The following is a 15535-nucleotide window of genomic DNA, read 5'->3' as shown; positions in this document are numbered from 1 at the left end:
CTTGAAATTAGTGTCTTTTTCCTTGATTTGAGCAGATAACTAAGACTATTTGCCAATGGAATGAGTATTTTTGCACTTAAAAAATAAGAACAATTCATGTCCATCATCTTATTTCAAGTGCAGGATATCTAATAATCTTATTTTAGCGGTAAAAATACTTCTTCCATTGGCAAATAGTCTTATTTCGCTGCTTAAATCAAGGAAAAATATACTAATTTCAAGAAAATTTGACTTACTTTTAGTCCCTTTTTGCAGTGTAGAGGAGAACAGCTTCCAGGTTGTTCTGATGGATCCAGATGTTTTGAAGCCCCGCCCTTCCAGGTGTTCAGCATCCTCACAGTCTGACTCTCAGCTTCCTGCATCAAGGAGAACCTCCTGTCTCCGACCAAAGGGGAAGGTTTCTCTCTCCCCTCTCCTGCAGAGGGTGAGGTTCACCCACCCACCCCCCACAGCCCGTTCCTCCCCATCCATCAGTGGGTGGAGCCTCGCCTCCAGTGGGAGTATTTATCCGCAGGCTTGCCAGTCCTGGTCCTCAGCATCAGCAGCAGGAGCATCATCAGGACGGCAGGCTGGAGCCCTGGTACTCGTACACCCACTGGTTCCCCATGGCTTCGGCCCATGTGCTGAAGGACGGCGGGCCGGAGCCGATACCTCGCATGCAGCCGGCCATGATGATGTTTTCCAGCAAGTACTGGTCCAGGAGGGGGATGTCTCTGGACTCAGCCATGTTCGACCAGCAGAACCACCAGCAGCAGAACCAGCAGCAGAACCAGCAGCAGCAGCAGCAGAGACACACCGGAGGACGGATGGTGAGAGCCTGCACTCCTCCTCCTCCTCCTCCTCACTCTTCATCCTCCTCTCCTCTCTTGGTCCGGGTCGGTCTTCATCATTCTGACCCATGAAGAGGAGAAGTTTGTCTCTTGTTGCTGGTTCTGGTTAACCTGGGGGCAGCTTCAGCTCAGCTCAGAACATATTTATTATTCTAAATATAATGATTTACAGAAATAGCGTATTTATTTACTGTTCTTTTCATTTGTTTTATAAAAATAATTTACTTCAATTTGGTGAAAATCGTTACGTTTTAAGTCAGTTTGTTGAATAAATTAATTGACAGTCTTTCATAAAACTGATCAGTTGCAGGGAGACGGTGATGTTAATAACAGATTAAATGAGTTGGGTCATATTTTATTAGTTTTATTCCTTTGAATTAATAAAATGAGGAGAGACAATCCAGGAGGTGGATTTCCTTCATCCCGGCGTTCCCAACCGGAAGAAGAATTGAGTAAAATTCAGAAATGTGACATCCAGCTGAGGTTCAGCTCTTCTTTTCTACATGTTGGATTGGAACCAGCAACCTGTCATGTGTGTTGTTCCTGAAAATCAATCAAGCGATTTTTTTAGATCCAGTCTATCTGGGAGCCAGTTGTACTCTGCTGGCTTCACTTTTATTTCTTTTCTTCTTTTTTAACAGAAAACAAGACGAAAACCAGCCATTAATTAACATTAATTAACAAATATTCTGTCAGGCAGACTCTTCTGACCTAAACCCGAAGTTAATATAAAGATTTTTATCCTCAGAATCAATTGTTTCTCCAGTTGCTGTTTTAATGAAGGTTAAATTTGTCCCTGAATGTAGTTTGGCAGGAGCTGTTTGCTTTGCAGTCTTCTCTCAGGACTTAATATCTAATATCTTTATGTTTTAACAGGGAAAACTCAAACTAAAGTGGGATTCAGTAATCCCTCAGCTCTGACTGTAAGGTTCTGACTGAGCAGAGCCAAGCTTTGCACCATCAGGCAATCAGTTCCACATGTTCTGCTCATTTAGAACCTGTCAGCTTTATTAGCTCTTCTAACAAGCATTTATTATCAGTCATAATTTATTATCCGAATGTATGTGGGCCGGCCGGGTATTGGGAGTTCTGGATGATGTTGAATGAACAGAACCGTGGATCTTCTCTCCTGTAGCTGACGGTTTGCACGTCTTCCTCTCTGTCTGTCAGCGTCTCCATATTTAACCCAGGAAGCAACAGCTGCAGCTTCTCTGTTTGAACAGTCGGCAGCAAATAAGAGCCGCAGGTTCCTGTTATTTCGCTGCAGGTCGGCGCGTTCAGGCTCCATCGGTTTGTCGGTTTGAATCTGCAGAGAACCAGCAGAGAGCCCTGCTATCAGGTTCTACGCTCAGCTTTCTGAGACGTTCTGCTGTTTCTTTGCTGCTTTGGCTCCAGTGTCAGTCAGATTGGTTTCCTCTGTAGTCAGCCCAGGTTTTATATTCAGTGTTGAATGTTTCCATGGAAGTTCGTCATTACTCCCAGATAAGGATAATTAAGTACACATCAGGCGATGTACGGATCTTCCTACAAAGAGATGTGAGGAGGTTCCAGGCCGAACTGCAGCATTCAGACTTTAGGAAGTTTTAAAATCGGCGTCTGAGTTCTCCGAACATCCGACCTTTGTGCCGTTAGAAAGTTAAAAATCCCAGAAGCTTCCTTTGTGGACAGTCTGGACCAACAAGGACCCAGATTCCTTGAGTAATATGAAGTCTGTGCACTGCAAATACAGAACTAAAAATAAGTAAAAAATGTCTTGCAATGAGTGTATTTGTCCTTGATTTGAGCAGGTAAATAAGATTATCTGCTAAAGTAAAGAGTAATGTTACCCCTAAAATAAGATAATTTGATATAATGCACTTGAAATAAGTTAATGGAGATGAGTTCTTCCTATTTTAAGTGCAAAAATCTTATTCGTTTGACAGATTAACTTATTTACCTACTCAAATAAAGTACAAATACACTCATTTCAAGAAATTTAAACTTATTTTTAGTGTAGTTTAGTCTGTTTTTGCAGTGTGAGGAAAGCTCTGGAATTTTTATGTCCCAACAATTAATGATCTGTACTGGAAAACTCTCCTTTTCCCCCCCTAAGGTAATAATTCTGGTGGTGGGTGCATCCATCCATCCATTATCTAATGGTAATTTGGAGAGCCCAGTTAACTGAACAGTCATGTTTTTGGATTGTAGGAGGAAGCTGGAGTACCCAGAGAAAACCCACGCCTGCACAGAGAGAACATTTATGCAGAAAGACCCCAGGCTGGGATTAAAACCCGGGACAGGGGCTGGATATAGAAAAAAAGCATATGGATAAAAGAGAAATCATAATAAAAATGCGAAACATATATTTAAGTTCCCTGCGATAGACTGGCGACCTGTCCAGGGTGAACCCCGCCTCTCGCCCATTGACAGCTGGGATAGACGTGTTAGAGAATGGATGGATGGATGTTTAAGTGCATTTTTTGTGAATGCTTAATTACTTACAGTACACACAAACACTCAATTCAACTCAACCCTTTTTTAACCAACTTTTTATCAAAATGCACGTTTTTTTAAACAAGAAAAAAGAACGCGGGGTCTCTGAACTCTTTGAAGGGGGCGGAGCTTAGTGACAGAGCGTTCCTGGGTCTGCCTTGTGATTGGTTAGGAAGATATGATGGCTGTAATATTAACTTACATGATAGGCTAGAATGCAAAAGGAAGGAAAACTGTTCTTCTGATATCTAATATCTAATATCAATCCATATATATGGCTTTTGAATTATCTTCCTGCAAGGCAACAGCACCACCAGCTGTCCCACCGTGCATTGTGGGTGCATATATGAGGAAATTTAAGTCGTAATGATTAAAAAAAACAATTTAGTTAGAGTGTATTCTAGTAAACCAGGGCACTTGGACTTTATTTACCAATTAGGAGACGGCTGGTTGAACTGGATATTATTTTGGGGGTAACAGAATAAAGGGGGCTGAATACAAATGCCTGCCACACTAATCAGATTCTTATTTGTAAAATAAATCTAAATTCATCCTCAGTCTGTTGCCGCTGATTTTAACTGCTGTCGGCCATGTTTGGATACGAGTTTTTATTCTGACCCGGTCACACGACGAGCATCAGAAGAGGACTCAAGCTTGTTGGTCAGAGGAACAGAACCGGCCCATTTCAGGCCGCAGGGGAAGGAACCCAACACCAGATCCTTGCAGCAGGGGGCGCCGCTGCTAAAGGTCAAACAGCAGCTAGAGTAACCGAGTAAATGTACTCAGTTACTTTCTGCAGGTTGTTGTTTAAATGGTGTCTCATAAGATTTTAGCTCCTACACAGAACCTCGACTGCTGATCCAACCCGTTGTTGTTTTTATTTGTTGTCTTCGTCGTCTTCATCATCATCATCAGTCCAGACGGACTTCCTTCTGTCCGATCAACGAGAAGCCAGATGGCGAGAGCGAAGAGGATTCTGGGAAAACAGCGGTGGTGTTTTCGCTGAAGAACGAGGTCGGCTGTCTGGTCAAAGCTCTCAGACTCTTCCAGGTCAGAACCAGAACCGCACTCAGGCCCAGCACTGCATTCAGACTCAGATCCGCAACACAGTCAGGTCCAACACCAAATTAAGAATCAGGTTCAGAACCCCGTTTAAATCTACAATAAGAAACAGATCCAAGCCCGGGTCCAGAACAACATCCACATTCAGAACCAGAACCGGATCTCACCCGCATTTAGATCCACTGCAACGAGTTCTTCTCTGTCCCTTTGGCCTCCGGCCCCTTCCTGCAGGAGAGACGGGTCAACCTGAACCACATCGAGTCCCGGATGTCGAAGCGGGTTCCTAACGAGGTGGAGATCTTCGCCGACTGCAAATGCAGCAAGAAAGAGTTCAACGAGCTGCTGCAGCACCTCAAAGACCACGTCAACATCATCTCCTTCAACACGCCTGCTCACGTGTGGTCAGCTGAGGAAGGTAGGAACGACACAGAGGCAACACATTCAATTCAATTCAATTCAATTTTATTTATATAGCGCCAATTCATGAAACATGTCATCTCAAGGCATTTTACAAGGTCAAATTCAATCAAATCATACAGACAAATTGGTCAGAAAGTTTCCTCTCTAAGGAAACCCAGCAGGTTGCATCAAGTCTCTCCAAGCAGCATTCGCTCCTCCTGAAAGAGCGTAGAGCCACAGTGGACAGTCGTCTACATTGTTGATGGCTTTGCAGCAATCCCTCATACTGAGCATGCATGAAGCGACAGTGGAAAGAAAAACTCCCCTTTAACAGGGAGGAGAACCTCCAGCAGAACCAGAACCAGGCTCAGTGTGAACGCTCATCTGCCTCGACCCACTGGGGCTTAGAGAAGACAGAGCAGAGACACAGAAAGCTCAGAAGCTCACATTGATCCAGGAGTACTTTCTATGTTATATGGTAATAGTGGATGATCTGTCGTCCCCTGATGATGTCACAGCTAACAGAACACCAGACCAGGTGAAGTTACTATGAAGGAAAAAAGAGAGAGAGTAAAAAGTTAGAAGCTGAAATGACGACAAGCAATGCAAAACTGGAGAACAGTAGACCTCAGCAGAGTGAGAGAAATAGACCCTGATGTCCTCCAGCAGCCTAGGCCTATAGCAGCATAACTATAGAGGTAGCTGAGGGTAACATGAGCCACTCTGACTAGAAGCTTTGTCAAAAAGGAAAGTTTTAAGATTAGTCTTAAAAATAGACGGGGTGTCTGCCTCACGGACCAAAACTGGGAGTTGGTTCCACAGGAGAGGAGCCTGATAGCTAAAGGATCTGCCTCCCATTCTACTTTTAGAGACTCTAGGAACCACCAGCAGACCTGCAGTCTGAGAGCGAAGTGCTCTGTTAGGAACATACGGGGTAATCAGAGCTCTGATATATGATGGAGCTTTAATTTTAAGGGCTTTATACGTTAGAAGGAGAATTTTAAATTCTATTCTTGATTTAACAGGAAGCCAATGAAGGGAAGCTAAAATTAGAGAAATATGATCCCTCTTGTTGGTTTTCATCAGAACTCTTGCTGCAGTATTTTGGATCAGCTGAAGAACTTTTTTTTTTGACTTCCTGATAGTAAAGAATTACAATAGTCCAGCCTTGAAGTAACAAATGCATGGACTAGTTTTTCAGCATCACCCCAGGACAGAATATTTCTAATTTTGGCGATATTCAAGAGGTGAAAAAAGCAAAACCCTGGAAACCTGTTTAATATGGGATTTAAATTCCATATTATTCACAACATTCACAACATTATCATGGGCTGGAAAGCATTTTAGATACAGGTATAATCACAGATTGGCCGTTTTAAATCAACCATTAATCACAGTATTTCCCTTATCTGAGGTCAGTTTAGATATGTAGCAGGTTGAGGAGGGAAATCCAGACCTCCCCCTATTTCAAATCAGATAAATACCTCAGCTGAGGTTTTCATGTGGCTCTTCTCCAAGCTCCATCAAGATGATGGAGCTCCTCGTCTTTTCTATTCCTAAGTCCAGCTGAAGAGGCTTATTTCAGTTGCTTGTATGTAGGATTTTGTTGTTAGTCAATGTCATGACCGTAGGTGAGGGGTGGATTGCAAATTTAATCTTTTAAGCTACTTTTGTTCTTAATTACTATGCAACCAAAGAATGTCCTCAAGCTCAGGTCCCTCTATCAATCCCATTCTCTGATACTGAGGAACACCAGGATCCCTGGTACCCAAGTCACTCCAACCTGCAGGGACCATTCCAGCTTTTTATGCTTGATAACTATTGCATTAAACTTTGAAAGGAGCTGACTCTGATCCGGGAACCCCGTAGCACCCCGCATAAAGTGCAACAGGAAACAGGGTCCAGACATTTCTTAACCCATAGTCCTTTTACTCCCTCACCAACTCCTCAAGGTTAAAACTTTGATCTGAAAGCCTTGCTGCTCCAGGTTTCTTCTCACGTTTGGTTTTCAGCTGTTGGTTTCCTTTTCTTTCTTTTATCTTTATTAATTCTCAGGAAAGTATTGTTTACATAAACTTAGGCCTCTACATCACAAGACTAACTCCAACATTTGAAACAAGGTGGACGAGTAGGCAATTGCATTATTACAGTCAAAACAAAACTACAACTTCACTTCCCTCAGAAAGATTATAAAGCAAGGAGTAAAGAGAATGTGAAAGAGTAAACAAGAACATAAAACACAAAACACCAAAAAAAAACACAATATAAAATAATTATTTAGTATGGTTGGCATAGGAGAGTGGATTGTCGAGGAGATCTAATCAAGTTTGGTCTCCAAAAATTACATCAGATCTTTTAAGTTTTACGTAGTCTACCCAAATCTGCCACCAGCTGTTGGTTTTCAACAAGTAATTGCCCAATAAATTAAATTCTTCCTGTCGCCACCCTTTGAGGCAGCAGCTGCCGTCGAGCTTTTGCCATTACAGACAGCAATTCATTTAGGTAAATACGGAGGAATTCAGGCCTATTCCTGCTCCCATAATTGTTTTAACTGAGCCACAGTGGAGGTGTTTTGAACATGAACAGCCTTTTTAGGACCAACACCTTCCAAAAGGTTACACTTATGTCTTTTCAGTCCACAGAATAATTTCCCAATAATCCTGGCCTTCATCAAGATGGCACTTTGATGCCGACCTCAACCGAGAGAAATGAAGCCTGAACCACAAAAGCTTCATCAGGTTTTTTTCTGAGCTTCTGAGCAATTCGTTGACGCCCTCTTGGAGAGATTTTGGAAACCCAGCCACTCTTGGGGAGGTTCACCCAATTAAAGTTTTCTCTATTTATGGATAATGGCTCTACTTGTGGTTAGCTGAAGTCCCAAAACCTCACAAATAGCTCTGCAACGCTTTCCAGAGTTAAAGATGTGAAAACCATTTGCAACTGATTTTTTATTTGCAAAGTTTGGGCATAGCGTTTTGATTTTTACGATAATTTTAGCCTACTTCATGCTGTCAGATAGGTTCTATTTAAGTGATTACTTAATCACGTAGGGCCTAGCAGTGATCAGCCCTGTGTGTCACTAGTGAAATTAAACCAAAAAATGTGGTTAAAAAACTGTTAGTAAATTATTTAAAAAGGGGGATGGTTATTTTTCTGTATAGGGCAATTTTGCGAATCTGCTATTTTTATTTTTCACAGCGATTTTGTAGTCCAAAGCTCAAGGAAACCAAAGCTTTGAGTGGATAAATGAAAATGTTCAGTTTGGTTCCAGCATACTACAAAAATGGCCGAACGGGGTGGAGGGGAACGCTCTGTGATCTGGAGGGGGGGCGGGGTGTTAAGTACCTCATTTGCATTTAAAGAGACGGTACCAAAACGAGTTGCTCTCAGACAAACCTCAGGTGTAAATGAGGGTAAATGTGAGGGTAAATTATCAAGGAATTCAGACCAAAGCATTACAATTCAACATTGTATAGACCACAACAGAATAATTAAAATATGAAAAGGAAGAAATAAAAAGAATGATAGTTCACCTTTAATTAATAAAATTATCCTATAGAAACTGCATTGCAGATTTGATGTGAAATATTCAAATGTGACAAAATGTGAAAGAATGTATGAGGGGAAAAAAGTTTTTAATAGCGCTGTATGTTTGAAATTAGCATTTTTTTTATTTGATTTGAATCTGAACTTTGTAAACAGTTTAATAGGCGGGCTGTATCTGTTCAACCACGTGTCTAAAACAGGTATTCCTAACAGAAGGTTCAGTAACCTTTGTGGTGTTTTCCCAGATGAAGACGACGTTCCCTGGTTTCCCATGAAAATCGCGGAGTTGGACCAGTGTTCCCACAGAGTGCTGATGTACGGGTCGGAGCTGGATGCGGACCATCCTGTGAGTTTATCGTGAGGCGTGTGTGATGCTCCTCTACCTGAAGCGTGGCTTCATTTAGTGTCACATGACTTTCTGATGAGTCAGGTGACCCTGCAGAGAGTCTGAGGATGTTCCTGTCTCTGTTCTTCTCCTCCCTTCTGACAGGGGTTTAAAGACAACGTGTATCGTCAGCGCAGGAAGTACTTTGTGGAGGTGGCCATGAACTACAAATTGTGAGTCGACTGGTTCCCCAGTTGTGATTAAATTCCTGATTTCTTTATGTGGCCTTCCACTGATCCAGCTTTTCTTTTAAGGTGGTCTTAATCAGCAACAAATGACAAATTTGACAATCTGTTTCTGAAATAAAAATGCAGTGTGATGTACCAGCACAACTACATTAACGACCATTGTTGTATCTAAACTTTAAACCAAACCCCAGACGTAAAGCTTCCCATTTGTATGTTTTTAATCGTTGTCTGTCTCCTCGGCAGCGGGCAGCCCATCCCTCGGATCGAGTACACCCCGGAGGAGGTGAAGACGTGGGGCGTGGTGTTCCGAGAGCTGACCAAGCTGTACCCGACCCACGCCTGCAAAGAGTACCTGAAGAACCTGCCGCTGCTCACCAAACACTGTGGCTACAGAGAGGACAACATCCCCCAGCTGGAGGACGTCTCCCGCTTTCTCAGAGGTGGGTCTCTGTCCCGTGCAACAACGTTGTTTCGATCCCTTCTCCTCAGTGTTGTAGTACTCGAGTCCAAGACTGAACTCGAGTCCGAGTCATTAGCTAAATTTAGAGACTCGTGACTTGACTTGGATTTGAGCACTGATGACTCGAACTTGGACTCGGACTCCTACATTCAGATCATTCTGACTCGGAAATTGAGAAAAAGACTCGACTTTTTTTAATATCATTAGGCTATAATTTTAATATGTCATTAGAATATTATTTGGTGTATGATTTTAATATCTAAATTATTAGTGCAATGTGGTGGAGTGTGGATTTTTTTTTGTTTAAAAACATGTAGGCTATGCTTACTTAAGTGCGAAACTTGGACTGGACTTGATCAATAAGGACTCGACTCGGACTTGACTCGGATTTTCTTTTAATGTCTTGGACTTGACTCGGACTTGAACAATGGAGACTCGAACCTGGACTCGGACTCGAGGCATAGTGACTTGACTACAACACTGCTCCTCCTAAACGACTGCGTAGTAATACTGGAAAAGAACGGCCCCCTTTAAACTTAAATAAGCTTCCAGCAGAACCAGGCCCAGTGGTACTTTCTATAGGAGCAATTAAAAACAGAGAGAGAACATGAAGCTAAAGGCTGCATAAAAGGAGAGTAGTAGGAGAAAAAAGCTGGGTGAGCTAAAATAGCGGGATACCTTCAGTAATAAACCGAGCCACCCTGACCTTGTTAAAAAGGAATGTTTCAAGCCATGTCTTAAAAGGCAGAGATAAATGTTGTAATTGAAAGATCTTCCCCCCCACCCCAAAAAAAAAACCCTGCTGCAAACAATCAGAATAATATTCCTTTTCCATCCCATTCAGGAAGTGCCCTGACATCACTTCCTGTGTGTTTCAGAGCGTTCCGGCTTCACGGTGCGACCTGTGGCAGGTTACCTTTCTCCCAGAGACTTCCTGGCTGGCCTGGCCTACAGAGTGTTTAACTGCACTCAGTACATTCGTCACAGCACTGACCCGCTCTATACACCAGAACCGTGAGTCCAAACCTGCAATCTGCTGCACTTAAATGTCACCAAACTCAGAATCACATCATTTCCCTGCTTCTCCACTCATCCATTTCCTTCACAGTCTTTCCGTCCCTCAAAGCCTCTCGTCTTCACCCCTTTGTTTGTTTTTTTCACCACCAAACCTGTTGCAGCTCTTTCTGTTTGTACCAACTAAGGCCCAGTAAACTGGTTGTATCGCAAGTTCAGATCTCAGCAGACGCAGAGGAATGAACGCCATTAATTTGACACTGGAGGTGTCAAAAAATATTATCTTATTATAGTGAGGAGGTTTGGTTGACCAGGTGTGATCCTGTAATTTAAGAGCTGTGATTGGTTGATACAAGAAACAAACAAAAACAAAAGCACAAATGTGCTCTTAGTGATCAATGGAGAGAAATTAATCAATTAACTGGATTAATAAATGTGTGTCATGATGATGACACTTAGCTAAATTAAATAATTGTCACGCAGCATCAAAATGTTTGAACACACCTTATTTCCATCTTCATCATTATTTTTGATTTACTTACTCATGTTTACTGGTCATTTTACTACTTCATATTTTTGATAATAACATGAACTCACCTGTCAACATTTTACCCGGATTGCCTGCTTTTATAAGGCAGTTTTATTTGGCAAAATTACCAACATAAAAAAGAGAAAAAAATGAAAGGAGCAGTGCATCTATCCACAGTGTTGAAAGGTAAATTGGTCCCTGGATCACGGCGTAAATGAAGCACATTGCTGCAGATAATTGGGCCTTTTTCTCTGTGTGTCCTTTCTCTGCTTTTACGCACCAGCCTGGAATGTGAGAAGCGCTCCGTGCAGAAGTCAAAAGCCACGGAGGAGAAGGCGTCACACAAGCAGACTTCTAGATCACCATTTAGGCTAATGTCATCATCATTAACAATAGAGAAAATACTTTCGCACCTCTTTTACCTCTTTTATCTTGTCTAGAGTGTATTATATATTTTATTCTGTGTTTTTTTTCCATTATTTCTAATAATGTTTATTATTGAGATCGTTTCTGTAAATAATATAATATAAAAATTCCTCTGTACTATATTCTTTGTACATTTCTCCAATTTTGATCCATGATTATTCATTTATCCTCAATGATGTTACTAGCCTTTAATCGGTTGGGCCGCTGAAAACCAATTAATTTCTACCTATGGATGATACAGTTTATTTTATCTACATATTAATAATTGCATGATTGTTAAAGAAGTTAACAGCCAATCAACTCTTTCTGTTTCCACCATTTTCTCTGCTTAAGACACTCTTAGAGCTACCTTTAGTCTTAGGATTCTTTGTGAATACGGGCACTGGAAATCAAAACTAGCTAATATTTTTATGTTGATAGTATCAAATAATTCTATAATATTTAACCCTCTAGTCTAAATGATACGTTTTCAAAAACTCACAATTATTTGAGAAGAGTTTCATACGGGAAGGAGAGGCTGAGATTCGGACTAAACGGATATTTGCTCATTCTAACCCAGATGGTAGTAATTACCCTCTGGAGACGTTCAGGTTTTTCTCTTGAGAAATCTCTCCGTTTAATCTCTGTGGTTCTGTCTATAAACACTGCTGCGTCTCATCAGCTGCTCATAAATGCTACCTGAAACTGTGAGCAGCCGATCTCTAAACAGACTGACAATGACCAGCTGCTGTTTATAAATCCTGACTGAAATGCTGTTGAAGACTCCTGTAATCCAGAAAAAATCTTATTCTCAGCACTGAGAATGTGGAGCTGTCACAGATTATGTTTATCATTCATTTAGTGAGTCAGCGGGGTGTTTCGTTTTGTGATTCATCTTTTTAAACCCAAACACTACTTACATCCATTGCTCTATAGGTACTCACGAAAACCTTAATTGAGTGCATTGATTTAGACGATTTAAGGGATTTTCCAATTGTGAGAAAACCGTGATTATGTTTTAATTTAACCCTGAAGAACAGACTTCAGTGAGTTATGTATTCCACCATTAAGGAAGCATCTGATCTGGGGGTCCAAACGGTCACGACCTAGTCTTTGTGTTCTCAGAGATACGTGTCACGAGCTGCTGGGTCATGTTCCTCTGCTGGCTGACCCGAAGTTTGCCCAATTCTCTCAGGAGATCGGCCTGGCCTCTCTGGGAGCGTCTGATGAGGATGTCCAGAAACTGGCCACGGTGAGTGGGGGCGATGCACCTTAACACATCAGCCACCCTGACATTACCTGTTTAATGCCAGGGAAGAATGATCCGAACACTGATCTGTACTCGGTTAGAGTCAATACTTGAATCAGTACGACCCAAACATTGATCACATGGTTTAGCTTCTATTTATTACCATCATTCGGACTCTTCTTGTTAATCTTACCTATACACTCTGCTCTGATTGGCTATGCACTGTCATGTGACTAAGTGGTTCTGGCAGCATATGGGTTACCTCCACTAACTATTGGCAGAGAGACCAGGAGAACTTCAGCTGGGAACAGAACAGCTTCTCTGCAGTTACAGATAGCGACCTGATGGTGGCGCTGCTCTCCAAAAACCCCGACTGATGCTTCTGGTTCTGTTTGTTTCAGTGTTACTTCTTCACCATCGAGTTTGGACTTTGCAAACAGGACGGTCAGCTGAGAGCTTATGGAGCCGGATTACTGTCGTCCATCGGAGAGCTCAGGGTTGGACACACACACACACACACACACACACACACACACACACACACACACACACACACACACACAGTGAAGACCGTGACTTTACTTCCATTGACTTCCCTTAATTTTCAAGCCTTTATATGGTATGACCCTAAACCGAACCTTTACCAGTTTATACCTATCCCTAACCCTAATTGACACCTTACTGCCTTAAACCTAGCCCAGAAAAAAAGTGGGGACCAGAAAAAGGTCCTCGTTTTATATCAAAGTTCTCACTTTACTTGTAAAATAAGCAAAAAATGTGGGTGCAAGTACAAGAACGCACGTACATCCTTATTTTAAATACTTACTAAGGAAGTTGCCTCTACTTTCATTAATTTTCATTCCTTTCTATGTTCTTACCCTGATCCTAACCAGGACACACCGGATCTTAACCCTCAGTTAGACAATCAAACACTAAATTAATTCTCTAGAAACACCTGATCTGCAAGCAGAGGGTTGGACCCAGATTATAAGTGCATTCGGTGTAAATGGGTCGGGTTCTGGTTTGTGTTTCTTGCTGAGATTTGCTGAATCTTGATTTTCTCAGTTTTGTTTAGCTTCTGTTTCAGTTCCTCGTTGTTCTCTTTTCTCCAACCTTCTTCCACGGGGTCCAGATCAGCTGTCATCAATGTGATGTTAAACAGTTTACAGATAAATACCTGCAGGGTGATCCAATAAAGTTTTTTTTTCCGGGTATCCAGTCAAACATAGATGTTTCAAAACCGTAGTTTTGTGTAAGATCAAAATGCAGCCAAACAACGAATTGCCATGGGAAACAGGTTTGAGTTTTATAACTTATGGAGTTCCTCAGGATTCTGCTCTAGGGTCTCTTCTTTTCATTTACATGTTTCTTCTGGTTCGGATCAACATTAGGTTGTAAAACCAGACATATGCTGGTTTCTAATCCCTTACAGACTCTTTCAATTCACTAGGCAACTAAATAACTTTATTAGAGATGTTTCTGCACCTGATAAAAACAGAGAACTGACCTGAAACACAACAAGATGCAATTCGTATTAAAGAGTTTAGAAATCATTAATGATAGAATAATTGATCAGACTATTTTTCTCCAGCATGCTCTGTCTGATAAAGCCTGTGTGAAGATGTTCGATCCGAAGACGACCTGCAACCAGGAGTGTCTAATCACCACCTTCCAGGATGTTTATTTTGTCTCCGAGAGCTTCGAGGAGGCCAAGGAGAAGATGAGGTGAACAACAAAGCACACACATACATGTAGAAAACATCTCAACAGGATGAGTTTAGCTCGTTCCTTTTAGCTGCTCAGAGAGATGTTGCTTCATCTGGATTTTAATTGAGGAGGGAATAAAACTGAGACTCAGGGTCCAGATTCAGTCCAGACAGATGTTTACGCTATAACACCTCCAGGTGTTATAGCCTGAAGGTGTTTCTTCAGACCTCAGGACCAGATCAGTTTTGTTCTGTAAACCCTGACTGCAGACACAGGACCGCTGACTTTCCAGATCTGTGTTGGTTCTTCCCCAAAGAGAGTTCGCCAAATCTATAAAGAGGCCGTTCTCCGTGTACTACAACCCGTATACGCAGAGCGTGGACCTGCTTAAAGACACGCGCAGCATCGAGAACGTGGTGCAGGACCTGCGCAGCGACCTCACAACGGTATGTGACGCCCTCGGGAAGATGAACACCTACCTGGGCATCTGAGGCCGACTTCCAACCCACCAACAAGCTCTGATTGGTCCGCATGGGCGTCATCTGTTTATTTAACATTTTTTATTTACTACACAGAGCCTGATCAGGCCCAAACAGGTTGACTAGGTTTTGTCAGATTGTAAATCTCCTTCAAGTGTCTGTAAAAACCTCTGCCCAGCATTTCTCATGTCCGCAGGTCTGAGTTCATCCGGTTAATGTGTGACTGTCTGCTCTGTTCATGTGAAGTGTCTTCAGGTGATTTTTACTGTAACTGAGTTCAAAATGTAAAAATAAACAGAAGAATCCCACTGGCAGCCTGTCTTCCTTTAATGCTAGGGTCAGCGATTTTTCCGTCAGTTTCCCCAAATCCCTTTTTCAATAACTACGCATGCAGAAGAACAGCTTACCTCGCTTTTCCACTCTTCAGGGGGACCGCATCTTAAAAATCTCCCAAATCCACTCTGGTCATATCTCTTTCTACTGAGGCCTTCCTCTTCTTCTCATAAACATGAACACAGTTTGCTTCATGCGACTCTCAGCCATGTACAAAATCTACGGTGAGAGCAGTGGAGCTACCATGAACGGCTAACCACTGACCTAGCCGCTAAGCTAACCTCTAACCTCACCAACATGGTGCTTGTGGGCACCAGGTAGCCCCCAGGGACCACATGTGGTGCCCTCACGTTTGTTTAAAAAATAGCACTACCCTCCAGTGAGCCGCATATAAAATGTTATTTTAATTAGTTGCTCTTCCTTTTTAATCATACTTGTATTTACATAGATTTAAAAGGATAAAAGCATTAAAAAAAT

The 15535-nt window shown here is 42.0% G+C and overlaps 1 protein-coding gene across 2 annotated transcripts; it reads left to right on the top strand.

The window, feature by feature from the left end:
- Nucleotides 1-460: 460 nt before the first annotated feature.
- On the top strand, nucleotides 461-15033 carry tph2 (tryptophan hydroxylase 2 (tryptophan 5-monooxygenase)). Of its 2 annotated transcripts, none has more exons than XM_012867490.3 (11): nucleotides 461-809; nucleotides 4218-4352; nucleotides 4596-4779; nucleotides 8555-8655; nucleotides 8800-8867; nucleotides 9126-9322; nucleotides 10221-10356; nucleotides 12416-12542; nucleotides 12941-13036; nucleotides 14131-14264; nucleotides 14563-15033. In XM_012867490.3, the coding sequence occupies exons 1-11, from the start codon at nucleotides 606-608 to the stop codon at nucleotides 14735-14737; spliced, it is 1557 nt and encodes a 518-aa protein (XP_012722944.2). In that variant the 5' UTR covers nucleotides 461-605; the 3' UTR covers nucleotides 14738-15033. The 2 variants fall into 2 exon arrangements, with proteins under 2 accessions (XP_012722944.2, XP_035981325.1); XM_036125432.1 differs by lacking the exon at nucleotides 461-809 and adding an exon at nucleotides 1899-1971.
- The last annotated feature ends 502 nt before the right edge of the window (nucleotides 15034-15535 follow it).

Source organism: Fundulus heteroclitus, chromosome 2 (genome assembly GCF_011125445.2).
Source record: "Fundulus heteroclitus isolate FHET01 chromosome 2, MU-UCD_Fhet_4.1, whole genome shotgun sequence".
In the NCBI taxonomy this organism is placed as follows: Eukaryota; Metazoa; Chordata; class Actinopteri; order Cyprinodontiformes; family Fundulidae; genus Fundulus; species Fundulus heteroclitus.
Note: the sequence above shows the minus strand (reverse complement) of the source record. Positions and strands in the feature narration are given on the sequence as shown.